Here is a 26,043-nt window from a genome sequence, read left to right as displayed (position 1 = left end):
GGGGCTCCGACTCATGGAATGTCGGTCCAGGGGGACAGCTGCCCTCTGCCCTTCCCCACTCCCTTTCCGGAAGGGAGCCCCCCGCGTCGTCCGGTGGGCCTCCTCGCCTCCGGTCTCCCAGTGCCACGTTCCCCTCTGGGAAGTGGATGCCAGTCGGCACCGTGAGGAATGGGCAAAGCCCAGGGGAGGGCACCGGAGGCCGGGGGCTCCCGCTCATCCGGCACTTGCTCCAGTGCGTGCTGTCCCTGCATCTGCTGAGTAAACCGATCGGGATGGCGAGGTGTTGGGGGGCTCATTTGAGACCCCCAGGGCTGTCTTCTCTCCTAAGACCTGCCCAGCCACTTAGGAGCAAAAGCCAGGTCTGAGGATTTTCCTCTCCACATCACCTGTTTCCACGGAGGAACCTTAGAAAAGTCCCCAGGGGAAAAACCGTATTTCCAACCAGGAGCCACTGGAACAGGCAGCGCTGTATCGCTTACAGCTAACGTGACCCAGGGGGGTCATGCACATAAGCGGAGCTGAGGTCCGGCTTCAGGCTGGGTGCGCTCCGGCTCCACCCATCGCTTCTGTAGAGTCTCCGTGGGCCAGGATGGGCTTCCCTGCGGCGGCCAGACAACCAGCAGCAAGGTCTAGGAGCGGCTGCTTCCGTTTGTGACATGGACTGGTGTCCCAAGCAGGCATGACTGACAGTGAGACTGGAGGGGTAATGCATCCTCACGTTCCACTTTTTGCTGAGACAGCATCCTGCGGTCTCCCTAAGCTAACAGCCAGGTCTGTATTCCCAGGTTGCAAAGGCCAGTGTGTGTCTGTGTGCGAAACAAAACAGCCTCTTTGCTTAGAAGACAACCCGGACTGCCCCACGTGGACAGAGATTCGGGCGCCTTGGATCGGCGTGCTCCTTATGACCCCTGTGTTTTCCTAGGTGAGAGGGAGGAACGCCAGCCCAGGTCAGTCTCTATGGAAGCAGTCACTCCGGGGACTGCCTCTAATGCTGCCAGAAAGCCACACCCCCCCATCAGGGACGCTAAGGGACTTGTCCTAAATTCCCTAATCGAGCAGCTATGGGGCTGGGAGTTGCTCAGAAAGTTTTTGGGCTTTTCCTGAGGTCCTCAGACCAAAGCTTCCCCATGTCCACAGGTTAGTGTCTGCTTTGGGAAGTTCACGGCAGCTAAGGTTGAAGTCCCCCAGGGAGAGGCCTTACATAACAAGTTGTTTGACATCCGGTAATCTGAGAGCTCTGTCCCCGCTGAGTGGGTGAGATAGGCAACTCAGAGTGGGCATGGCCTAGAGGGCCCAAGGAGTTCAGTTTGGAAAAGGAGGTTGCTTTTGATTAGGCAGGGGGCAGGTGGAGGAGTGGCCAGCGTTGGGGCTGTGGAGAGCTGAGGACACAGTCCGTTGGAGTCACATGAAGACCTGCAGGCCCGGGAGCTGCTGTCCTTCCACGATGTGGTTTTTCGCCCTGGTCTTGGGCTCCCTCGCCCCTTCCACAGCTTGGGGTGAGTCCTCCCGAAATACAAATGGAGGGGAGCACATCCACCACGTCAGGTGGTGAGGGGAGACGCGTACAGGGCAGAGGTGTGACGGCTGCAGTGCTAGCCCAGCCGCCCCGAGTCCTGGGAGACCCAGGGGTGGTGAGCCCTGGAGGCCACAGCTACGCGTGCTGCGCGCACAGGGACCCCCGCGCTCCGCACGCCTCTCCCACCAAGCCCTGTGGGAGCTCCGTTGATCTCCCCCTTGATGCTTAGCCCAGACGTGGCCAAAGCCCAGAGAGTGACTCAGCAGAATATTACTATCGCCTCGGAGGGCATGGGTTCCAATCCCAGCTCAGCACTCACTAGCTCAGTGCGTCCCTGGGCGAGGTGCTTCACCCTCTGAGCCTGGTGTCCCCCTGTCCCAAGTGGGCGGCAACGGGGTGCCTCCCTCGTGGAGCTGCGGCGAGGACGGAACTGGCTGGGTTTTATGTAAAGAGCACAGTGCCTGGGCTGAGGGAAGCGCGACAGCAGAGCCCATCAATCAAGGGGGTGTTTTAAAGAGGAGGGTGTTAATAGAAAATGCGTGGAAGGCCAGCCGATCGGGACATCCTGTAAACTGAAGAAACTGTTACTGCCAGTTCCCAAGAGGAGGGCGGGGGGCCACACGAGGAAGCAGAGGGAGGGGGGAGGCGCTTCGGGCCAGAATCTGTTTGTGTTGCCACCCTTCAAGGCCTGGCAGGCCCGTGGTCTTCGGGGAAAATATCCACGGAGCCGGTGGGATGTCTGGCACGCCTTTGTTCACAAGTGGGTGAGCCACCCACGCTGCCAGCTGTGTGTCTGTGTGCGGGTCTCATGTCAGGGCCCCTGCTCCCCCGTGTGGCGCCCATCCCGGCACCTGTCCCCTTGCGTGTCTCTCATCATTGCCCCCCAGCAGGGAGTCCCTACCTGTTTGAGCACTAGAGGGGGACAAAGCCAGCAAGATGCCAGAAACGGTATAACATAGCATGGTTCTGCGCCTGCAAGCTCACTTCCTGTTACGGGAATAGTTTATCGGACCCGGTCTCAAGGCTGTGAGAGCACTACTTATCCCGCATCTCCAGGGCTGTGGGAATGCTGCTCCTCTTAGTTACCCGGACACTTGGGTGAGGAACTAACTGCCTTCCCTTGCCCTGCACTGTGGAGACGGGGCAGAAGGCGTCTGCCGCCTGTGCGCATCAACGCCCAGGAAGGCACGAGTCTGCAGCCCAGGAAGTCAGGGTTTATGGCCGAGAGGGTGCCGTGTGCATAGGGACAGGTAGCTCAGGCTGAAAGGCCAGGCTCCTCTACAGCTTCCAGGGGATGGGTTCTGTAGGGAAAAACCAAATCCTTAGTCACGGTGACTAACAGAGGAAGGGCCGTGGTCTCCACTGGTTGGCTGGTGCCAGGGTAGGGGGTGACTGACCATTGTGTCTGGTCCCGATGGCCGCCTGTCCGATTTCACAGGGGTGTGTTCCGGGGGGTCCTTCTGCTGTCCTGGGTCCTCAGCTACAGCACGGCCGGGGCCAACACGCCACGTTTCGTCTGACTGGGAGCTCTGTCTCAGCAGGCAGCTGACCGAGGGGCTTGCTCCTTAGACTGCTGGTTGCAGACCAGAACCTCGTGGACCTGAGGGCCTGATGGTTAAGCAACAGAGAGAGAGGTGTGGGTGGCTGAGGGAGCTCAGTGAGGCCAGTCTGAACCAAAGGGGAGATAAATAAATAGAAGCCGGAGTAAGGAAAAGAAGGGTTCTGCGCAGTGCCACAATCTCCCGCTCCTGAACCCACGGATCGGTGGCCGTCGGTGCCCTGACAGCCCAGCGCCACCTGGGTTTCAGCCTCTGTCTGGTGGGGTGCACTCTGGATGGTGGGGGCTGGAACTGAGTGTGAGCGCAGAGTCAGAAAGGAGCCAAATTAGGAGGGGAACAGCCCCTGGCTGCTGGCTACACCCTGGCGAGGCCACCGTCACCCTCTTTAGAAACTGTGCTGGCTGCCTCGATTCCCTCAGTCTCCTCCTCTGTAAAATGGGTGTGTGAATGCCTGCCAAGCAGGCTCTTGGGAAGACCCAGTGACCCGGAGGCACACCTGGCCCATATGAAGTGCTCACCATATAGACGTCACCTACGCCCTGAGCGGTGACTGCCGGGGCCACTGTTGTGACATGTGTGGGTCTCCTAATCCCAACACCCACCTCGTCGCCCTTGCCAGCTGGGCTGCTGGGACTTCGTATCTCTTGGAGGTTATTACCGACGCCCTGAAGGCCAGGCTTTCATTGGGCCTGGTTCCTGCTCAGACTTCACCCTCCTTTCTTAATCTGAAGCCCTTGGTTCTCTTTCAGCCCCGCCCCTGACAAGGTGCTCTCCTCCCCGCCTCTGCCCAGGCAGCCCCCAGTCTCGTGGCAGCTCGCCCTGGGCCTGCTCTGCCCCTCCCCCTCCTCTCTCCACTTCAGTGGCTTCTCTCTTCCCTTGTCTCCGATGACGCCATGGCCATCCACGTGAACACCTTCACCTTCGGGTAGCTGGCTCTGCCTCCTTCCCTAGCCTCCTCCAGCCTCAAAGGGCCCACTTCCTGGGGCGCCTTCTTACCCTAATAGTTCACTGACACCGCGCCGGCCAGGTCTGAGACAGAACGAGGTGTCACGGCTCAGCTGTTGGATCTTCTGCTTTGTCTTCTGAGTCTCCCACCTGGGATCGGGGACCAAGCCCTCCTTCAAAATTCCCGATCCACATCGCTGTATTGATTCAGAAGAAAACCCTCCGAATTGTACAAAGGAATCTGTGTTCAGTGCTGAAAACTCGGAAAGCTGCCAAGACACCACCCTTTGATATCTTGATGGACAGGCTTCCGAGGAAGCGCACCTCGCTGCTCCCAATAATTAGCAGCCACAGCAAAGAACAACCCTTGTGGCCACAGTATGGGGTCGGCTACGGATAACGTGAGACTGGGACGCTGTTCTGTAACCTGCTTCCGCATGTAGTGTCTCTAGTGTCACGGGGTGGACTTCTGGCAGGCCAACTCTGAATTGTTCTTTTTTGTCCTGGCCGCACACTTTGAGAGACACTGGCCTTTCATCCGTGTCTGAGGGGCGCACTTGGGAGGATGCGAGGCTGGAAGTCATTTCTGGAGGGGGGTGCGGAAGCAAACCCAGGCCGCCGAGGGCGGGCCACGGAGGTGCGAGGGTGGGCGCGGTCGAGCGTCTGAAAGTTCAGGAGGGTCCGTGGTGGGTACAGCCAGGGCCCACAGGGGAGCTGCTGGGAGGAGAGATCGGCTTGGTAAGGAAGAGCCGTCTGCTCCTGTGGGGCAGAGCAGCTAGGGGTCTGACCCCCGTCTCTTCTCGGGGCCCCTGCTCAGAGTCACCAGAAGAATCTCGAACCCCAGGCCTAGCACCGAGGCTCTCACAGACACTCCACAGGTCCCTCCAGCCCGTGGGGTCATTCTCTCTTCCTCGGGCAGGTCCTGCACCGTGGTGTCTCAGAGCCTGGCCTCGGCACAGTCTCATCTCCGCCCTACATCTCCGTACCCCCGGTCCGACGACCCTGTTCCAGCGCTCCCCTCCTGCAAGTCCCAGTGCACAGTCACCGCCCCCACAGTGCCTCCACTCCTGGAACTCCTCAGTGACACCTCCCTCAGGACACGGGCCACTTTCTCCCTTCTTCCCAGCAGTAGGGTCAAGTGTGTTTGTGGCTCATTCTTTCTCCAAGGCCCAGACTTCTGAGAAGGGGGCTGCCCCTCGTCCACCCGTTCACCCAGCGTGCAGCTCGGCGCCCGCTCCCTAGTGGATGCCTGTTTCCGCAGGCTCCTAAGTGTGGAAACCGCGTGTCTTGCCCACACACAGCAGCTCTCCTTGCTTTTGTGTTTTGCTTGGTGCCGGTACACCTCTGTTCCCAGGTGCTCCTTCGGAGGAGCCAGTGTGTGAGGAAGGGCGGCCACCTCACCTCCTTCTTACATAAGAAGAAACTGGGACCCAAGAGCAGAGGTGACTTATTCAGGGTCACGAGTGCCCAGACCCGCCTGGAATGCAGCTCAGACCTCTCACCACTGCTGCGTCCTCTTTTCTTCCCAATGTGCACAGGGCACCCGCCTTCGCCGCCCGTGGTGGACACCGTGCAGGGCAAAGTCCTGGGGACGTACGTCAGCTTAGACGGGTCCCCAGCGCCGGTGGCCGTTTTCCTGGGCGTCCCTTTCGCCAAGCCTCCTCTGGGACCCCTGAGGTTCGCCCCTCCGCAGCCTGCAGAGCCGTGGACCTTCGTGAAGAACGCCACCTCTTACCCTCCGATGTGAGTGCGGGCACCTTCTGGCGGGACGCTGGCCTCGGAGGGCCGCAGCAGGGCACCGAGGCCAGCCTCTGCGTGGTTTCCCGTCGCTCCGTATCCTTGAGATACCGTCTGTCCTTGAACACATTCCAGAGCTGCCAGGGCATTCTAGAGCCCTTTGGTCCACAAGTATTTATGGAGCACCTACTGTGTGCCTGGCACGTTCTGGGTGGCTGGGCCCCGTCAGTGAAGGAAACACACACGTGTCCTGGGGAGCCTTCCTGGGGCTTCCGTTCCAGCAGGGAGAGAGTTCAGAAAGAACGCGCAAGTTACTTATGTGATAGGTCAGAATGTAAAAAGTGCTGTGGGGAAAACAATGACAGCTGAGTGGGTGATGGGGACGAGAAGCAGGCTTCTGTTTATTCTCCTGTCTTGAACGTTGCCGTGTTTGGGGGAGCGGGGAGGGCCAGGCGGTGTCTGGGGGGAGTGCTTTGGGGTGTTGACCGGCGGGTTCTCAGTTCCCAGGTGTGTCTAGCTACCTAGTCCCAAGGGCCACTTCGTGCCTGGCCCACACTGGGGCGGGGACTCAGTCAACGTCACCAATCACAGTCTCTGCTGGCTCCTCACAGGCTGTCATCAGGGTGAGCAGCAGCGCTCACCTGGGGTGGGTGGGCGGGGGGATGCCAGAACCCCAGCATGTCTGGGTGGCAGACCCTTCCAGAAATCACAGCCCCTGCTTGGACATGGCCGACTGGGGCCCAGAGCAGGGAGGGAGCTTGCCCAAAGTCACCCTGCACCTCGGTGGCTGAGGCAATTCTCCTGATGCCACCCCACCAGGTCCTCACCCCAATTGGTCAGGGGCCCCAAATGCCTGTTGCCATTTGAGTGACTTCTCATGGTTCCCAGCAGTCTCCTGTGGCCTAGACAACCTGGGTTACCTGGCGCAGGAACATGGTTGCCCTGTACCCCCAGTGGGAGCCCAGTGGAGAGCCAGGCCGCATCCAGGGCAGCCGTGGGCTGGGTAGCCTCCTGTTCTTGACACAGCACACCAGGGGTCCTGAGGGCCAGGAGAGAGGCCAGGCCTCCTCAGTGTGCTTGGTTCTGGGAGGCTTTAGTGAGGCCCTGGCCGGGGTGGGTGGGATTGGGGGGATTGTGGGAGGAGGCACCCAGCCCCACCCCCCTCAGTTGGCCACGCCCACCCCAGTGCCTTCGCCCTGGTAAGCAGCACTGTGCACAGGCCTGGAGCTCCCAGTCCCAGTCCCAGGCCTGGCCTGAGTTCAGGGGACGGCTCCGTGCTCAGCTCTGGCTGGGCCTCAGGTCGTCTCCTGCCTGCCCCCACCCCAGGTGCTCCCAAGACCCAGTGGAAGGCCAGGTGCTCTCAGAGCTCTTTACCAACCGCAAGGAGAGCATCCCTCTCAAGTTTTCTGAAGACTGCCTTTACCTGAACGTTTACACTCCCGCCGACCTGACGAAGAAAAGCAGGCTGCCGGTAAGTGGCCGGTTCCAGCGCTGGCGGCCCTTCTGGGATCGGAGATGCAGGAGGAGCGGGGGCCCGGGGAACCCAGCGGCAGCAGAGCCTTCACTTGCGGACACAGGCTCTGGCACTGCAGGGCCTGGGTGAGGTCCTGGTTCTGCCTTTTACTAGCGGAGAGACCGTTACCGCAAAACAGGACTCAAGGCGTACGAGGACTCAGTAATGAGCATCAGGCCTGGTCTCAGTGCCTGGCGCAGCACACGGGGCGAGTGCCCTTGCCCTGTTAGTTAGAGGGGAAGCAAAGATCTTGTTCTTAAGCTAAGAGCCCTCCTACTGCACCATGTCCATTGGCTGCAGCATGCTGAGCAGCTCAACGTATGGACTCTGGAGCCAGAATGCGTGGGTTCAAGTCCTGCTTGTGCCACTTATTAGCTGTGTGACCATGGACAGGTGAAGTGCCTCAGTCTTCTTGTCTGTTAAACGGGATGGCAGTGGTGTGCGGGAGGGTTTATCGTAAAGTGCTTAGAGCTTGGCCATGGGGTTCTTATGAAAAGTTCTTTTATTTTTCCACTAACAAAATAAGTACAATGTTATTCTTTTAGCCACGCTCACCTCCCTGCAAAGTGAGCTGTTTAAATGCAAGAGCCATTCATTAGATATTATTGTGTCCACGCTCACCCTCAATTGTTGTTGTTAGAATTCTCTAGATTTTAAGAGCACATGTGTGAAATGACTGAAGACTTCTTGGAGGAGGTGACTTTTAGACTGTGCTGTGGAGGATGGGTGGGATTTGGGGATCCAGAGGAGGGAGAGGGAAGGGATATTAGGAAGAGATGCCATCAAGGGCACGTATGCTTCTCGAGATGGTCACTCACACGCACGAGAGAAGTTCATCTCTCTGCACGAGAGATAACAAGTGAGGCCGAAATCCCTAGGCTGCCGGCAGAGTGTGCGGAGCCTGGGGGAGAGGTCCGGGCATGAGGGTGATGGGAGTGTCAGGGAGGAGATGACACCCTTGGCCTTGGCTGCTCCCATGATGGTGTTTTCAGCGTGAAGAGCCTCGAGGGGAGGTGGTCCCAGGGCTGGAGGAGCAAGCAGGGGCCGCCAGGGTGCGTTGAGCTGGGGATGGCCGGGCCCCAGCCAGGAGGGCAGGGAGGTGAGCGACGGCCTGCTCCAACTTTGCCAGGGGCTTATGCACTTTGGGGCACAGCCCACCTGCGTCACGGGCGAGAGGTAAGTGGCCAGACCATAAAAGCTCTCCAGGTCCTTCCCAGCTCTGCTTTGAACAACCAGCGTGATGGCTTCCTCCCCATCCAGGTGATGGTGTGGATCCACGGAGGTGCTCTGCTGTTAGGAGGGGCATCCACCTACGATGGGCTGGTCCTCTCCGCCCAGGAGAATGTGGTGGTGGTGACCATCCAGTACCGCCTGGGCATCTGGGGGTTCTTCAGGTAAGACACCGGGCTCTCCTTGCTGCACATCGGCCCTCAGAGGGAGGGTGCTAGGACCCAGTTCTGTCATGTCAGCCCTTAAGGAGAGCTTTGGTGAGTTTCCTAGTAAGCCATCCAAATCCCTTCATGATGGTAGGCTCTACCTACCATTTCCCAGTCACACTGGTCCCCTTGAGTCTGAGCTTTGGCCTGTGCTGTTGCCTGTGCCTGGAAGGCCTCTGCTACGCGACGAACTCCTATTCATCCTGTAAAGCCCAACACAAACGTCACCTCCTCCAAATCGCTCGTCTCCTTCTCACCTGTGCTGCCACAGCCCATCGCAGGCCCCTGAAATGACAGTGGCACAGCCGTTGGCGCAGCCGTCCAAACGCCGTCCCTCTCGTGGGAAAGTAGGGAGGGGCAGACTCAGGGCGGGCGTCAGGGGGTGCTTGTGGCAGATGGGGCCTGCGGCTAGAGCCGGGAGGCTGCCGGAGCCCCTGACCCCAGGGACCAGCCTCCCAGGAGGGGATGGGCGTCCCTCGCCCCATCTCCTTCTGCCTTCGCCCCATGTGGGAGTCGAGGCTAGAGCCCAGAGACAGGGCACAGGTGCCCTTAGGACACAGTTCCCGGGGGGCTTTCTAAAATGCCCGGGCCCTGGGACCTCCTGCCCTGAGATGGCGGGTGGACGGGAGCACCGGAGGTGGGTGGGTTCTCACCGGAGAGACCCACGGGGCTGGAGGAAGGTCGGCCGTGCAGGTGAGGCCGTCCCAGGGGCATCGATGTCATCGGACTCCTGGCTTCTCCCTGCCCCCAGCCCGTGTCCCCGCTCTCTATTACCTGAGACCACTCCGTCGGCTCACCACGCTTCCTCCCCTCCCAGTCTCTCCTCTCCCCACACCAGCCAGGCGTCCACTCTGGCCACGCCACACCACGCCGCTGGACTGTCCTGGCCGAGGTCACCAGGACCCACCAGCTCTCGGCCCGACCTCGGTGGCACGCACACGTGACCCCTCCCACCTCTTTGAAACGCTTCCTTCTCTTGGCCCCGGCCACCTGCTGCCTCAGGGGCCGCTCCTGCCGGGGCCCCTTCAGTGGCCCCCGCCCCTCCCCGTGGTCAGGCCTCTGGTCTCCACTTGTCTCTGAGTGACCCCAGGCTGGGGGGCCCTTTCCCAGCTCCCTGCCGGTGGCCCCAGCCTCTTCTCTGAGACTCAGGTGCACACAGTTACCTGCCTTCCGGATGTCTGAAGGGCACGGCACACCCGACTTGGACAAACTTAGCACTTGACTCTCCCCACCCCCGTGGCCCTCCCCGCCTTGCTGCGCTCTCCCCTGTTTCTCACGCCCACGCCCGCTTGGGCTGCACGTCCGTCCTCTTGGCTCTGCCTTTAAAATATGTTCAGAATCCAGCCACTTCTCACCTCCTCCCCCGCACCTGCCCTAATCAAAGCTCCCTGGCTCGTGTGTCGCCTGGATTACTGTCATAACCTCTTCCTTTTATACTGTGTCTGACCCACACAGTGTGACCCACCCAGTGGCCAGAGTGACCATTTAAGACCAGCAGAACCTTGTCGCCCCCGGGCTCCCCGAGTTACTGGCGGTGACGCGGAAGCCCTCACCGGGGCCCGCAGGGCCCCCTCCAGCTGCAGGCTGTACACCCCCGCTCTCGTTCACTGGACCCGGGGCCTTTGCCCCTGCTGTCCTGTCGCCCGGCATCCCCTTCTTTGCCTGTTTGCAAGCTCATGTGCTCACTCCCTCAGATCCCCGCTTGAATGCTGCCGCCTCAGCGAGGCCTTCCCTGGACACCGGGTCAGACACAGGACCCCCCTGCCCCGCCCCTGCCTGTTCCCTCACCCTGCTTTATTTTTCCTGAAAGCCTTTTAACTACCTGGTGCTAGATTCTATACTTTTCTACTCATTTGTTCATGATCTGTAATGTGAGCTCTGTGTAGTTAGAGATTTGGCCGGTTCTGTTCTCAGACGTGCTTCCGGCCTTAGGACAGTGCCTGGCACGTAGGAGACGCTCAATAGGTAGACTCCAGGTGAACGAGCACAGAGCCCTAAGGACAGCGATGCCGCAGGAACAGGAGGCGGGTGAAAACCTCCGCATCGGGGCTCTGGAAGCCTGGACTTGCTCCCAAAGTCTTGCCCAGAGCCCCCAGCCCCACCCGTGGCCCCGAGAGCCCTGCGCCATGGCGGGCTCCCACCCGCACCGCTCTCTCTCCCACAGCACAGGGGACGAGCACAGCCGGGGGAACTGGGGCCACTTGGACCAGGTGGCCGCCCTGCGCTGGGTCCAGGAGAACATCGCCAGCTTCGGAGGGGACCCGGGCTCTGTGACCATCTTTGGGGAGTCCGCGGGAGGCGAAAGTGTCTCTGTCCTTGTAAGTGTTCCCAGCCCTGCTGTGGCTGCTGATGGGGCCCCTCGGAAACCAGGCAGTCTAGCCGTAGGCAGCTTCAGAGACAAGACCCAGGCTCCAGGCTGCCGGCTATGCACAGAATCGAATGGTGGAGAGCTAATGGCCCAGCTCTCCTTGGCCCCCAGGAAACTTGGGGAGCAGCAGCGCCCTGAGGCCATACTAACCCACAGCCCCAGCCCGCAACATTCCTCCTCTTCTGCCTTGGTGGCACTCTCTCGTTTGCTCATTAGGGCTCACCTCACTTCTCTGGGGGGTGTGGGGGCATACATCGTGAAGAAGAGGGGGCATCCACAAGAACTGGGCAGAGTGTCCTCATCTGGCTGAAAGCCAGATCTCCTCGCCAAGAGGACGGGAGCTGTGAGGACAGGCTCGGAGGTGACGTGTCCACACCCGAGGAGGAGCACAGCTGTCTCTGTCAGAGGGAGGGGGCGGGGGTGGGGGGCAGGTGAGAGGGAGGAGTGGAAGGGAAGGTGGGTAGGGGTAGGGACGGGACAGGGGACAAGGGACACAGACCAGCGGGGAGCCTGCTGGGGGGGAAGCCAGTCAGGTGGACAACCAGGTCAGGAGCGGCTGGGAGCTGCCAGGAGCCCCTCCGGCTGCCGCTTGCTTGTTTACGTAGTTACACGCCCAGGGGAGGCGTGCGGTGGTCTGTAAAGTGGGGAGAAAGAAAAAGCACAGATACGCCCAGAGAAGAAAAAGGTGTCACCCACCGCCCCATTACCCGGGACGGTCACCTCGGACATGGGGACCCTTATTCTTCCACCTTTTTCCGAGGCTCGCCCTGTCATCTGTCCGTCCATCTGTCTGTCATATATCTACGATTTTTTAAACAAAAACGCGTCCTTAACATTACAAATACAACACGAACATTTCCCGAACCATTAAGTACTCTCCCATCACTTTATTTTTTGTAGTTGCATGGTATTCCGTGGTAAGAATTGAAAATAGCTGATTCACCCAAAACCGTCCTTGGGGAGCCGGGGGCACCGCCCCACTTCCCCGTCTAGCAGCGATAGCGCTCCCGGGGACCACCGTGGGCCCCGTGGTCGTTCCGCCGGGGCGAGCGCTCAGTCCCGGGAACGGGGACTCGGGACTGTGTCTGTGCAGAGTCGCTGGGACTCGCCGAACTGTCTCTCAGGGGCTACTGGTTGTTGCAGCCCAGGCTCACCACACGCTTCCTCCTCTGCTCCCCACTCTGTGCCCTTGGCTTTTCACTGAGTTTTTCCTGGAGAAGCTGGGCCCTGGGTCAGTCTGAGGAACAGGCCAAGACAGGCCACTCGGGGACCTACCAAGTCCCCTGAATCCAGGGGAATGGGCCGGGTCCGAGCTGGGGAAGCTCTCGGAGACCCCCTCCCCATGAGCCTAAACACTCTCCCGCTCCCCCCTCCCCGCAGGTGTTGTCTCCCCTAGCCAAGGGCCTGTTCCACCGGGCCATCTCCGAGAGCGGTGTGGCACTCACCTGTGGCTTGGTCAGGGCAGACTCGAAGGCCGCAGCGCAGGTAGGTCCCCCACCGGACAGCCCTTGCCCCCCTGCTCTGCTCTCCGGGGGTCCTCCGGAGCCTCCATGGCTGGGGCCCAGCCACACACTCAGAGAAGCACAGAGTGGCCGAGCAGATACTGGAGGAAACCCCTTTCCCTCTCCCCCGGCCCCTTCACTGCTGAGCAAACTGGGCCGGAGAGCAGCAGCAGCTTGAGGAGGTCAGCAAGTGATGGGGCAGAGCCGGGATTCAAGTTCACGACTCTGGACTCTACATTGCCAACACAGTCACTGTTCGCTGACCCCGCTCCCCACAGTGTGTGCCTAGGTGGGGTGCTGGCCCGGAGCCGCGAGTGGACTGCCCTAGGGTCTCGTCTCTCTGGGGACCTGCATTCTGGTGACGCCCTGCACACAGTCTGTGGGTCTTGAGTGGTTCCCCCAGGGAGCCTTGTGACTGGGGCAGGTGTCTGGAGAATTTATTTGTCGATTTGTTTGCTCACTCAACAAACAATTTTAGTAAAGCCAGACATCCAGCAGCCCTATGAGGGTTCCCTTGTAACGCAGGAGACAGATTAAAGATTATAATAGGTAATCACACAGTTATATCAACTGCTGTGCGCAATCAGCAGAGGTACTTAATGTCATATGCTCCGTTCTGCGTGCTTAGTCCAGCAGGCAGGGGGCGCTATCGGGAAAGGCGTCCTGAAGAAAGGGATCAGCAAGTGGGGATCACAAGGGTGAGCAGCAGTTCACTTGGTGAGGGAAGCGTGTTCTAGGAAGCAGGGACAACGTGTGCAAATGTCCTGTGGCAGGAGGAAGGGTCTTGAGGGAGAGGGAGTGAGTCAGGCGGATTCAGCTGGACCAGATAGAGCAGAGGGAACTTTGAGTGAGCTGAGGCCGAGGTCGCTGGCAGGGGCTATGCAGCACCGGACCCTGGGGAGGACTTTGTCCCTGGGATCCTGACTGTTAGGAATCCGAGGGAGAGAGAACCAGGGGGCGGGGCATGGGTGGGGCTTGGGGGCGGGGCTTGGGGCACTCTGCTGACCAGTGCCCCCTGGCTTCGGGCTGGGGAGCATTTCAGTGGGGCTGCCAGGGTGGTTTCCTGCAGTGGTGGGGCAACGCCAGACTTCCAGGGGCTGGTAAGCAGGAGGGAGGAAATGAAGGCACAGAGAATTCTGAGAACGGTTTTCAGAGCTCTTTGATTGTGAACAAGGGAAATCCACTTGACCAGGCTTTAAAGTCCAGAAAGGGAGGATTTATTTAAAGACACGGGTGGCAGAGATGGGGCTGAATTTCACTGCCCAATAGGAACTAGACATTGGCAAAATGAAGGGGACTTAAGACTCTTATTCTTGCTCTCGTTCGCTCCCTCCTTAATGTATTTCTCTCCCACCACTCTCCGGTGCCCCTGGCCAAACAAGTCCCCCTGCCTCCCTCTCCTGAGTACTGATTCTGTTCCAGTGCTCTGCTAGGCTCTGGGGTGCCCGGGCACTCTCTCCACCCCCCCCCCGCCTTGGGGGGCCTGCCTTCCTCTCTCTATTTCAACCTCTCCTCTGGCCCCGCTTTGCAGTGCTTTTGAGGGGCCCACTGCCAGTAAGAGGATGACCCGAGGTTTGAGCCCAGACACTGGGATTCGGGATTCCTTCTTTAGACATTCAGCTCTGAGATCAGTCCGCCCACTTTAAGAGAGACAAGGTAACTGAGGCGGAGGTTGTGGAGTTGGCGCAAGCGTGAGAACCGGGACCACACCTGCAGGGACAGAGACTCTCCCGCCGCCCCTGCTGCCTCCAGAGAGCGGGGCTGAGCTTGGGGTGGAACACTGCTGACTGGCGGCAGGGGCAAGGCTCTTGAGTTCCGCCGTCGCCTGTGATCTCCGCAGCAAATCGCCGTCTTCGCCGGGTGCAAAACCACCACCTCGGCCGCCATGGTGCACTGCCTGCGCCAGAAGTCTGAGGACGAGCTCTTGGAGGTGACGCTGAAAATGGTAGGTGCCTCCGGGCCCCTGGCCACGCGAGTCCCCCTGCCCCGTGACCTTGGCCCCAGGCCCACCATCACAGCTGCCTGTTTGCCCCAGAAAACCTCCTGGAGACAGAACAGTGAATCGTCGTCTGTCAGGAGTGGCTCACCTCTCCGTCTGAGGGGGAACTTCTTTTTTCTTCTTTTATTTTTATGGAATGTGGCAAATGTTAGCAAGGACCAAAACTAACACGATAATCAAAAGTGTCATAATCCTCCGGCTCTGTCAAAATTTACTATTTTGCCATTCTTGTTTTCAGAGATATTTTTTTTTAATTTTTTTTAATTTTTTTTTTATAAATATTTTATTTATTTTTTATTTTTAGAGAGGGAAGGTAGGGAGATAGAGAGAGAGAGAGAGAAACATCAATGTGCGGTTGCTGGGGGTTATGGCCTGCAACCCAGGAATGTACCCTGGCTGGGAATCGAACCTGGGACACTTTGTTTTCAGAGATATTTTTAAGAAATTAAACATTATCTATTCCCAGAGGTAACTACCATCCTGAATTTGGGGAATGGGGGTATTAAGAACAAAGATTTTCAGAAAGGTGGTCACAATTTATCTTGGCTAATTTAGAACTGATCAGTGATACCCTAGTGGTGGCCCAATTTTCTAGACTTTCTGAGCTCCCGCCTCAGCTGCAATTCTAGGATAACCATGCATCCATCGTGCAGCCACCCACACACCCACTCCTCATCGTGTTATCTGTCTATCCACCCACAAATATATCCGATTCATCCATATCCTTTCATTGTTCTAATAGGAACCTGTCCCTAACTTGCATTTGTTTATCATCCATCATTCATGCATCACCCAGCCACCACACATCTCCACAGCATTATGCATCCCGCTAGAGTGAATGAATCATCCATCAGACATATGCTGGTCATCACCCATCTATCCACTCAACCACCCAGTACCACATGCTCCAGGTACTGACCAGACCCACCCACCCACCCACCCACCCACCAGTGTGGCGGGAGTACAGAGAAGAGGACCACCCAGTCAGCAGGGACGCGTCACAGAGAAGGTGACATCTGAGGCTTGGTGGATAGCTGTGGCATGGGTCACCGCAAGAAAGCTGCAGCAGGCAGACACCCCGAGAACACTGCGCCCAGGGCCGCGGAGCCAGCGCCCCACCGCCTTCCTCTGGGGCCTGCCGGGGTGGCTCGGGCGGAGAACCCGACACTTGGGGCACACAGGCAACAAAGATTGGCTTCTCTCCCAGGAAGCCTTCTCACCTGCCTCCTCTGCCTTTGTGTTCACAGAAATTTATCAGTCTTGATTTCCTTGGAGACCCCAGAGAGGTAAGGACCCTTGGTTTCTCGCTTGCTGGTTTTAAATCTCGAAGCTCCAGTTAAAGATAATACGGGAATTGTTCACGTGGACTCACGGGCACTGCTTGAGTTTGTATTGCTGAGGCCCCAGTGGGGGTGGTGCCTCACCTGGGGAGCCCAGTCCAGAGGACCCCAGGTTGGGCTGCAGCCCCGCCCCCCGTGACTCCCAGTCCTCCTCCCTCCCAACAGTGACCCCAGGGAGCAGGGCTGGACCAGACACTCCCACCGCAGGGAGGCTGGGCCAGGGGACATGGGGTCCTCCGGAGCCTCTCTGGAGGGGCTGTGGGCAGACTGACCACATGGGCTGTGCTGTTTGCAGGGTCAGCGGGATGGGGTCAGGACTCGGTCCTGAGGACGCCGCCCTCCCCCAGCCACTCAGGGAACTCCTGCAGCACCCCCCTCCGCCCCCTCCTCCCTCCTCCCCTCCCACCTCCCAAGAGTTTGCCAGGTTTCAGTGGCCTGACCTCTGCTCCATCTTACTCCTTTCTCCTTGGGGACAGGAGCACTTCCCTTAGAAGACGTTGTCTGGAGGCGTAAATGACACTTACTCAGTCCCTCAGCAAAGGTTTCACTGGTGCTCACTGGTGTGCCAGGACCGGAGTTTTGAGCAGGGGACATGCCCTCTGGGAGGGAGGGGAGGGCACACGACTCCAAACACTGGGCAGGGTGTCTGTGGGTGGTTCGAGATGCGGAGAAAAAGAGCGTGGGAAATAGGGAGAGCGTTTGCCAGCGATTTAAGTTCACGTAGCCAGGCCTGGGAATGACTCAGGGAGAAGGGGCCGGGGGAGCTGGAGGAGGGCAGGGAAAAGCGGAGGCAGAGGGAACAGCCGCTGCAAAGGCCCTGCGGCAGGAGGCCAGTGTGGCTGGAGTGGAGGCAGCGAGGGGAGGGAGCGGGCTGAGGCTAAAGGGCAGGGAAGCTGGGGGGTGGTCGCTCACAGGGCTCCGACTCTGATTCCAAGGGAGGTGGGGCATCTTGGGGGGGTTTGGAACAGAGGGGTGACGTGGCCTTCAATTTAACAAAGGGGCTCTCTGACTGCTAAGTGGAAGCGGACAGTAAGGACAGGACAGGGAGGACACAGGGACACCAGCCGGGAGGTCCCCGTGCCGCCCAGATCAGACGGGCCCTGGTGGTATCTCCTGGACTTGGACCCCCTTCCCCTCTGCTCCCCCTCCCACCTCCCCGCTGCTGTGCCTCCCGCAGCAGCCGGGGGACCCGCGGGGTCTGGGTACCCACCCCTTCTTTGCCGCGAGGAGGGAGTGAATGCGTCTCGGCGGGCTTACTCCTTAGGCAGGAATGGGCGCGCCTGCTGTGGGCCAGCCCTCGTGGGAAACGGCCGCCTCCCCGACTTCTCCCTGGCCTGTGCCCCCCGGCAGCCCTCCAGGCCCAGGACTCTGGGGGCTGGAGGTCCCTTTGCCCCTGCAGTTCCCGCTGTTTGCAGATGCCCGCCCCATTTCTTCTTCCACCTGCCCCAGAGGTCCGGCTTCCGCCGGTCTGCCCGTGTCTTCCTTCCAGAAAGCACTGTTCCACTCACCGGCTCCCGCAGCGCCTCAGGGGGGCAGCGGCGGCCCCCACGTCCTTCTCCATCGCCCCTTCTTACTTGCCTTGGACTGAGACCGGGCCCGTGTCCTCCTGGGTCAGGCACGTGTGGCAGAACCTCGGCAGGCTGCCAGCACTGGCCCTCGTCATGGGCCCTTGAGCAACAGACCTGGTCCTGGGGGCCGCCGGGGCCCAAGTGCTGGGGCCTGTGCATGCCCGCCTGCCGGCAGGCAGCAAAGCAGGACACACAGGGCCGCTGTTCTTGTGCGGGGCCCGTCAGGACCCTGCCCGTGAGCGTGTGCGCTGCTGATCCAGCCCTTCCCGTGTCCCAAGAACCGAGCTGAGCCCTTCGTGCCTGTGCAGTCACTTAACCCTGCAACCCACCTCACAGATGAGGCACACTGAGGCACCCGCAGGTGCAAGCACGTTCCCAAGTTACCAGTAGGCAGCGGCAGAGCCAGGTTTCCAGGCCACGTTTGTGAGCAGAGGCGAGCAGGCAGCGACCCCCTATCCCGTCCGGGAGCGGCGGCGGGGCTGGCCGACTCGGAGCCCCCGGCGGCTGTGTGGAATGAACCCACTAGAATAATGGGGGCTGGCAGTGGGGAGGGCTGCATACAGGTGCACATACACTTCCGATGCAAATGTGTATGTAACATATATGTTCATAATTTATGTAAATTTGTGTAACTTATATAACATACAAATATTAATATTTTATATATTTCAGTTTGAGAGGGATTGCCCCATCACCTGCCCACAGCAGTCCCTCACCAGCTCTGCCCTCTGGGGTCTGAAGGTTCACTCCCTTCTTAGGACCCGGAGCTCTGTGGCCGCTGCCCGCAGCGCACAGGGGTGCGGTGCTCAGATGGGCCGAGAGGAGGACCCGGACACGGGGTGGCCCGGACAGGGGCCGTGCGAACACTCCTCTGTCCTCTTCCCCAGAAATACCCCTTCCTGCCCACGGTGGTGGACGGCGTGCTGCTGCCCAAGATGCCCGAGGAGCTTCTGGCCCAGAAGCTGTTCAACCGCGTCCCGTACATAGTTGGGTTCAACCAGCAGGAGTGTGGCTGGATCCTTCCGATGGTGAGTGCACCTGGGCCCCTCCCACCCCTCCGCACCCATCATGACCTCGGGGCTCGGGACCTCCTCCTTCTCCAGACTCCGCCTGGGACCCGGGCAGCTGTCTCCTTCCCACAGGTTGACATTTCCATGGAAACCTCGGGGTGGTCCAGCTGGCTCCTGGGTGGTGAAGTCTAGGGGACCCCTCTCCCAAACTCTCTGATTGTCCCCAATCCAAGAACCCTGATGTGTAGGTGCTGGGAGGGCCTTTGGAGAGACTTACTGTGCAGATCAGGAAACCGAGGCCGGGGGGTGGGGGCGGTTGGCGGGGTGGAGCTTGGGAGTAAGGGGAGTGAGGCCCAGGGCCCCGCAGCCTCTGCCCCTGGACTTCCCAGGGTCTGCACGAACCCCCACGTGGGCTCTCGGTCACCTGGGAAGATTCAGGGGAGCTGGCTTCCCCTCGCGGTGAAGCTGACTCCCGAAAGTCAGGAAGGACTTGCCTTCCCGTCCACATAAAGCCGGACACTAGTCACACCCCGGCCTCAGGGAGAAGACCCCCGCGAACTCCACCCAGACTGTGAAACAACAGGCGGAGCCACTTCAAGGCTGGACGTGCAGGGGTTGTCCCTGTGACCCGCCCGCCTGGGTTTGCTGGGTGGCCCTTACCTCCTGGGCGCGGGTCAGGAGGCTGCGTCGTGCAGGTGGCGGCCAGGCGGGCGCCCACCGATGTCAGGCGGTTCTCCGCCCACAGGGACCGGGGCAGAGGGCACGACTCATCCCCGGAGTGTCTGCCCTGCAGACAGGAGGCTCCCCCGTCCCCGAGCAAACAGTCTGGGTCGCAGATTTACACCTGCAAGGGCAGAGCGGGGTTCATGACTGCAAACAGCTCTAAGAGGGGCATCAGGGACCTCTGTGCCTATCACGGGGCTCTCTGCGGAACGAACAGTAGATTCTCCTGGCAGCAGAGAGCCGTCCCGGGGGCCCAGCCCCACTGCCTGGAGCCGTGTGGGGTTTGGCCAGGGGTCTCAGTGGGGAGGAGGTTCGGGTGGGTCCTCGCGAGCAGAGTTCTCCTGCAGTGCTCGCCCGAGAAAGGTTCCAGAGGTTACACTGAGGGACCAAAGCCGGGCCAGCAGGACCTGGGGCTTCCTGGGGCATCAGGGGCCGGCGGAGTGTTTGTGGGGTCCCTGCCCGTGGAGACGTGCCAAGTCCTCCAGCCTGCGTTGCTTTGGTTGGTCGGTCCATTAGTTTGGTTCTTCCTGTTGACCCCAGCGGTTCACAGAGGCCTCACCATTGTTTTAACAGTTGATGGATTTCCCGATCTCTGAAGGCAGGCTGGACCAGGAGACGGCCACGTCGCTCCTGTGGAAGTCCTACCCCTTTGCTGTAAGTGTCCAGGGCACCCCGGAAACTAGCTGGGACCCCAGGCGGGCGGGGGGCTGATCGCCCCCATCACTGAGCCGTGGAGTGGCAGAGAGAAGACTGGGGCCCGAGGGCTTCCCCCTGCCGCTGGGGGAGGGGACGGGCGGGCCCATCCTGAACACAAGGACATGAGCCTTCCTTGCTGGCTGCAGGGGCCGAGCCACTTGCTGGGAAGTGGTGGTCACTTTCACTGTGGACCCCCTTCAGGGCATCTCTGAGGAGCTGACTGCGGTGGCCACAGAGAAGTATTTAGGAGGGACAGACGACCCCGTCAGAAAGAAAGACCTGTTCTTGGATTTGTTGGGAGACGTGCTATTTGTTGTCCCGGCTGTGACTGTGGCCCGTCACAACAGAGGTGAGTCCCAGGGAAGGGACCCCAGCCCCAGCCCTTCGCTGTGTGTCCTGCTCCTCCCCCGCCCGGGCCCCCCCCCCCCCAGACACAGATGTGCGAACTGCTGAAGGTCGGCCCTGGGGGGCAGGGCACTGTCCTAGCTTGGTTTCTGCCAGAAGCAGACTCGGAGTAAAGGCCCCAGATTCAACCAGCGTGTTTGCAGGGGGCCCCGAAGCCACCAGTGGAGGAGCGGAGAGGTGAGGTGGGCGGAGGGGGGCCGTTGCCCTGCACGCTGAAGCCAGTGCCCACCGTGGACCCCTGGAGCATGGCGCCCTGGGGATCCAGCAGGGGGCAGGTCTCAGGGCTGCCCTGGTGACCAGCGGCCTGAGTCCTCGGTTCAGGGCTGCTCCCGGGTCCTCAAGAGTGGTCTCTGCCGGCCGAAGACCCAGGCAGAGGGCTGCAGCCGCGGCGGGTGAAGGAGGCTGGCCTGCCCAGACGCAGGGCCTGGAGTCCCACCGACAGCCTCTGCGCCTGGGGCTCCCCACCCGGAGTCCAGGGGTCTGTGGGGCCAGAGGGCTAGTCTTGGAAGATGTGTCTTGCAAGGTCTCCAAGGTCAGAGCCGAGTGTGAACCGGGTCATTGACCAGTCGAGCTGGCGAAAGAGGGAGACCGAGCATGGGACCAGGAGCGTTGTGTGGGACCCAGCAAGGCAGAAGGGGTGAGCAGCGGCAGGTGTGGGGCGTCAGGTGGTCCAGGGAATGCCCATGTCCGGGGCTGGCTTTAGCGAGGGACCTTCCCACAGCCACCCTGGGCTGTGTGGGCGGGGCCTGAAGGCTAGGATGGATGAGCTCAGCTGCAGAGGAGGTGACCTTTGGGGTCCGTCCTCTTCCAGGGGCCCGCCCTGCCCAGCGCCGCGTCTGCAAGCCCCCAAACGGTGCTGCGGCCCTGCTTCTCTCTCTCCCGGTGCCGGGGGCTCCCACCTCCGTACGAGTGGTAGAAAGGAGCCGTGCTTCCAAGCACTGGGCGCAGTGACCTATGCCCTGGCTACTGCCTCCTCCTCCCCAGGGCCCTGAGGAAGGGGCGAATCTGTTCTCTCATGAACTGGCCTTGCCTCCCGTTCTGGGTCGAATGGCCGTGTCCCCTTCCACACCATTTGCTGGGCCCGGCTGGACCTGTGCGCCGTTCGTCTGGTCTCTCTTGACTGTAAGTTTAGAGGGAGGTGTTGGCCAGGACTACACAGGCTTGGAGCAGTGTTACACTTTCATTTTGTATTTGTCTCATCCTCTTTTGATAAAAAAAAATTTTCTGAATTTAAAATTGGTACCTTTCCGTTGTAAAAAGTTTTGAAAACACGGGAGCATAGAAAGCAGAGACTAGACAGCACTCATAATTCCTTCCCCTGCAAGTATCTGCTGTAGATTTTCAGTATTTTCTTCCACAGCCTTTTCACGTCTTACCTGTCACTTGAACATTAATTTCATGTTGTGTGTGCTCCTAGAAGGCCGGGTTGCAGGCACTTCCTCAGTGAGAATAAAAGTCACGAAAACCTCCATTTTTCATGGATTACAATTTAGTGTTTCTGCCTCGGATACTTAGGCTGCTTGCTTTTATTTTGATGCTACAAAACAAACAAACAAACAAAAAACAACCTTTGCCGAACATGCATAAACCTCTCTCCGGGTCCCTGCTGCCCTCCGAGGACCGGTTGTCAGTGACTCGGTGAACTAACCTGGGCCACAGGGGGTGACGCTGGTCCCCAGCGTGTCAGACAGGGATGTCTTAAGTCTCTCACGTGACCTGCCAGGGGTAAAACAATGAGAAGAGTGGTGCCCATTTTTAAGCCCCTTCGCGCCCCCGGAAAGAACACCGTGGCATCACGATGTGTGGGTTCTGGTTCCTGCCTCTCCCCTGCCCTCTGCTCCTCTTCCTGTTCCCAGCTGTCCCCCGGCGCGGCACCGGCTTCCCCGTAGGACTCGTACTGGGGCGGCCAAAAATAAATTCTCTCATTCGCAAAAGTTCTTTCCTTTATGGTTGGGTCCTGAGTTCCTTTCTTTTTTTTTTTTTTTACAAGATTTTCTTTATTTTCAGAGAGAGGGGAAGGAAGGGAGGAAGAGGGAGAGAAACATCGATCAGTTGCCTCTCGCACGCCCCCTACTGGGGACCTGGCCCCGAACCCAGGCACGTGCCCTGACTGGGAATCGAACTGACCACCTTTTGGTTCGCAGGCTGGTGCCCAGTCCACAGAACCAGGGACTGAGCTCCTTCCTAAAACTGCTGAGTGGCAGAGGCAAGGTTAAACTTGACCCTGAGGAAGCTGTTTAACAAGGAGATTATGGGACCAAGAAGGATTGCTTCTTCCAGACGACACTTCTTGCTACACTGAGGGGGCAATGATGAGGACAAGGGAGGCAATTAAGTAAATGATTCTACCCCCTCCAGCTGGGATCCAGGATAATTTTGTGGATGGATATTGAGTGCTCTAAGAAATGATTATAGTCATTACAAGATTACATATCCAGTATCATCCCAACTGGATTTCAATAGAGGAGATGCGTGCTCAAACGCTAACAGTGGTCTCTCTGAGTGGTGGGATAAGTGATTTTTTGGTTCATTTTCCTTTTCTCAGCATTTTCCAAGTTTTTACTGTCCCCGAGGGGTACCCTGGGGCTGCAGGCATACTTCAAAGGAAGGAAAGGCCGTCTGTTGTCAGTGAGGCACTGTGACCTGTGCGTGTGCGGATGCTCTTGTGTGAACACATGGGAAGGCGGAGGGGTTCGTGTGGGTGGGCTCAATGCTCCTGTGAGGACAGTTATTACAAATGGATTTCCCCAAGGTTTCAACATTCGTTCATTCACTCATTAAGTCACTCATTCATTCAACTAGCACCTGCCTCAGATATGTCCCGCCTGCACCCACTGTGCAGCCTTAATCAACTCACGGACCTCTCCAGAAACTCCGCTCTGTGTTGCGCTGAGACTTCGTGAGCGGGGGCACCGTCCATACTCAGCCGGGACTCACAATAGACGGCTGCCCCGTTAACGTGCTTGTTCCGTGCTCAGGAGCCAGTGACCCCGAGCGCACACAGACCCCGGAGACCTCGGGACCCGCCGGGAGTGCGCCTGGCGAGGTGACCTGCCCGTCGACCCTGTCTCCGCAGATGCCGGAGCCCCCACCTACATGTACGAGTTCCAGCACCGCCCAAGCTTCTCCTCTGACATGAGGCCCAAGACGGTGACCGCAGACCACGGGGATGAGATCTTCTCCGTCTTCGGGGCCCCGTTTTTAAAAGGTGATGGCCCTGCATGATTGGATTCGGGGGACCGGGGCCCGAGGCGTGGCTCGTGGCCCTGGGCAAGTTGCTCCTTCCCTCCAGGCCTCAGTTTCCCAAATGCCCCATAACGGGCTGAACCCCAAATGTCCCACCTTTCTCCTGCTCTGACATGTGTGATGGAGCATGTGCATGCGTGTGCCCTTATTCCTGGTCATTCTGAGACTCCAGACTTGGGTGTCAGTGAGACGGGGCCCTGCTCAAGGGCTGGTAGGTCACCTGCCACTTCCCACCCGCAGGAGGACAGCAGAACGAGTGTGAGAGTGGGGCTGGGATTGGTGTTACCCACGCACCAGGGCTCACATCTGTGCCCCGTCCACCCGCCCAGCCAGCTCTCTGTCACCTAAAAGTCAGATGTTTTAAAGATTTAATATACAGGGTCCGGCAGGAGTAACGCCTACCAGAGTGTGGTTGGCAGGGTAATAATATGGGTGTCATCATTTATAGTTTTAATTTGAACATTTCACCTAAAATGTCACGTGGTGTGCTTGGGTGTGATATTGTTCTATTCCAGAGTTGCACGCCTGTGATTTTGTCTTAAACAATTGTGCAATAAAACAGGGGCGTTATTCATGCCGCACCCGGATTTAGGAATATGAGATGTTAAACACGACCTTTCACAGGCGCCTCCCACGCCTTATCCACCAGCAGTTGCAGGCGACTTGTGTGTGACCCACCTCAAGGGTGCTGGGACACGCCAGGGCCATGCCCTGAGTGGATCACTCTGTAAGGTCATTGTTACTTTTTAGGTCCCATGACAGTGTGGGTGGTGACAGGGGTTGAGGACACACCCAGGGAAGGACAATCCTGGGAGGAGGTGGGCGGCGGAAACCCTGGGGTGTGGCACGGCGACCCGGAGGAGGGCAGGGCAGGCGGGCGCGGAACCAAGCCGCTGGCCTGTGCGAGGGCTGCAGCCCTTGGCCTCCAGCTGGAGGTGCACAACAGTTACCCAGGCCTTCTTTATTTTTTTTAATATATTTTATTGGTTATGCTATTACAGTTGTCCCATTTTCCCCCTTCTCTCCCCTCCACCCTGCACACCCTCTCCCACCCACATTCCCCTCTTCAGTTCATGTCCATGCGTCATAAGTCCTTTGGCTTCTACATTTCCCATACTATTCCTGCCCTCCCCCTGTCTATTTTCTACCTACCATCCATGCTACTTTTCCTCCGTACCTTTTCCCCCGTCTCCTCCTCCCACTGCCCTGTTGCTAACCCTCCATGTGATCTCCATTTCTGTGGATCTGTTCCTGTTCTAGCTGTTTGCTTAGTTTCCTTTGATTCTGTTTTAGGTGTGGTTGTTAATGATTGTGAGTTTGCTATCATTTTCCTATACATGCTTTTTTAATCTTCTTTTCTTATCTTCTTTCTTAGGTAAGTCCCTCTGACATTTCGTAAAACAAGGGCTGGGCGATGATGAACCCCTCTGACTTGACCTTGTCTGGGAAGCACTGTATCTGCCCTTCCATTCCAAATGAGAGCTTTGCTGGGCAGAGCAATCTTGGGTGTGCAGCTTTTGGCCCAGCGGATCTGCAGGAAGGGCTCAGACCCTGGACTGTGAACGAGCCCGTGAGTGGCGTGGCTGCCGTTGGCCCACGAACCCTCTTTGGGTGACGAAGCCTTTCCTCCTCCTTCCTCCAGAGGGGGCCTCGGCGGAGGAGGTCCAGCTCAGCAGGATGGTGATGAGATTCTGGGCCAACTTCGCCCGGGATGGGTGAGCAAAAACGGGGCAGGGCTGGGGCGGGCCAGGGCGTGTGTGGTGGGAGGGCGAGCTCCCAGCACTGGCTGGAGGTCCAGCTCCTGGCGGAGACCTCTGACACGAGAGCTGGCCGCAAAGGGCCAGGCTGCCCAGGAGATGGCTCCCCTGAGCCTTCTGGGGGAGATGAACCTGGGGGTTGGGGGGCCCAGCAAACCTCTGAGAGGAGCTTGGGGCGTTTCTGTTTGACCTTTTCTGTCCCAGGAACCCCAACGGGGAGGGGCTGCCCCACTGGCCCGAGTACGACCAGAGGGAAGGGTACCTGCAGATTGGCGTCGTCACCCGGGCGGCCCACAAGCCGAAAGATGAGAAAGTGGCTTTCTGGACCGAGCTCTTTGCCAAGGACGCAGCCAAGAAACCACCCAAGACAGACCACGTGGAGCTGTGAGCGGGAGGCCCCGCCGCCGGCCTCAGAGACCTGGGGGACTGAGGCTAAGTCTGCCGGAAGGCGTCCGTGGGCCCCAGAGGTGGCGTACTGTCTGGTGGGAGTGGGCAGGGGCCACGGGGGGGGGGCTTCTGTACCCGCGGCTTCAACTTTGGAAAGAACGTTCTTTCCGTGACCAAGTCAGTGTGTGCGTCTTGAGCTGGAGACTAACTTGTCCTCGGGGGGCGGGGGGGCGGCGCCACGGGCAGGAAGTGCCTCTGGTGGGTGGTCGGCACCCGCACACTGCCATTCCTCAAGGGCGTCTCTTCCCGGCCCCGCGGCCCTGCCTCACGGAGGAA

General features: G+C 59.2%; 1 protein-coding gene across 2 annotated transcripts; it reads left to right on the top strand.

The window, feature by feature from the left end:
• The first annotated feature begins 1,323 nt into the window (after window positions 1-1,323).
• On the top strand, window positions 1,324-25,885 carry LOC114488177 (liver carboxylesterase 1-like). Of its 2 annotated transcripts, XM_036011853.1 has the most exons (15): window positions 1,324-1,496; window positions 5,559-5,763; window positions 7,084-7,228; window positions 8,531-8,664; window positions 10,871-11,024; window positions 12,455-12,559; window positions 14,417-14,521; window positions 15,823-15,861; window positions 17,884-17,889; window positions 18,377-18,511; window positions 19,790-19,870; window positions 20,114-20,261; window positions 23,394-23,525; window positions 25,206-25,278; window positions 25,525-25,885. In XM_036011853.1, exons 1-15 carry the CDS (start codon window positions 1,406-1,408, stop codon window positions 25,706-25,708), a joined length of 1,737 nt encoding a protein of 578 aa, XP_035867746.1. In that variant the 5' UTR covers window positions 1,324-1,405; the 3' UTR covers window positions 25,709-25,885. The 2 variants fall into 2 exon arrangements, with proteins under 2 accessions (XP_035867746.1, XP_028357640.2); XM_028501839.2 differs by lacking the exon at window positions 17,884-17,889 and having other exon boundaries at window positions 18,371-18,511.
• Window positions 25,886-26,043: the final 158 nt, after the last annotated feature.

Source organism: Phyllostomus discolor, chromosome 12, assembly GCF_004126475.2.
Source record: "Phyllostomus discolor isolate MPI-MPIP mPhyDis1 chromosome 12, mPhyDis1.pri.v3, whole genome shotgun sequence".
Classification (NCBI taxonomy): domain Eukaryota; kingdom Metazoa; phylum Chordata; class Mammalia; order Chiroptera; family Phyllostomidae; genus Phyllostomus; species Phyllostomus discolor.
This window is presented reverse-complemented; position numbering and strand designations above follow the sequence as displayed.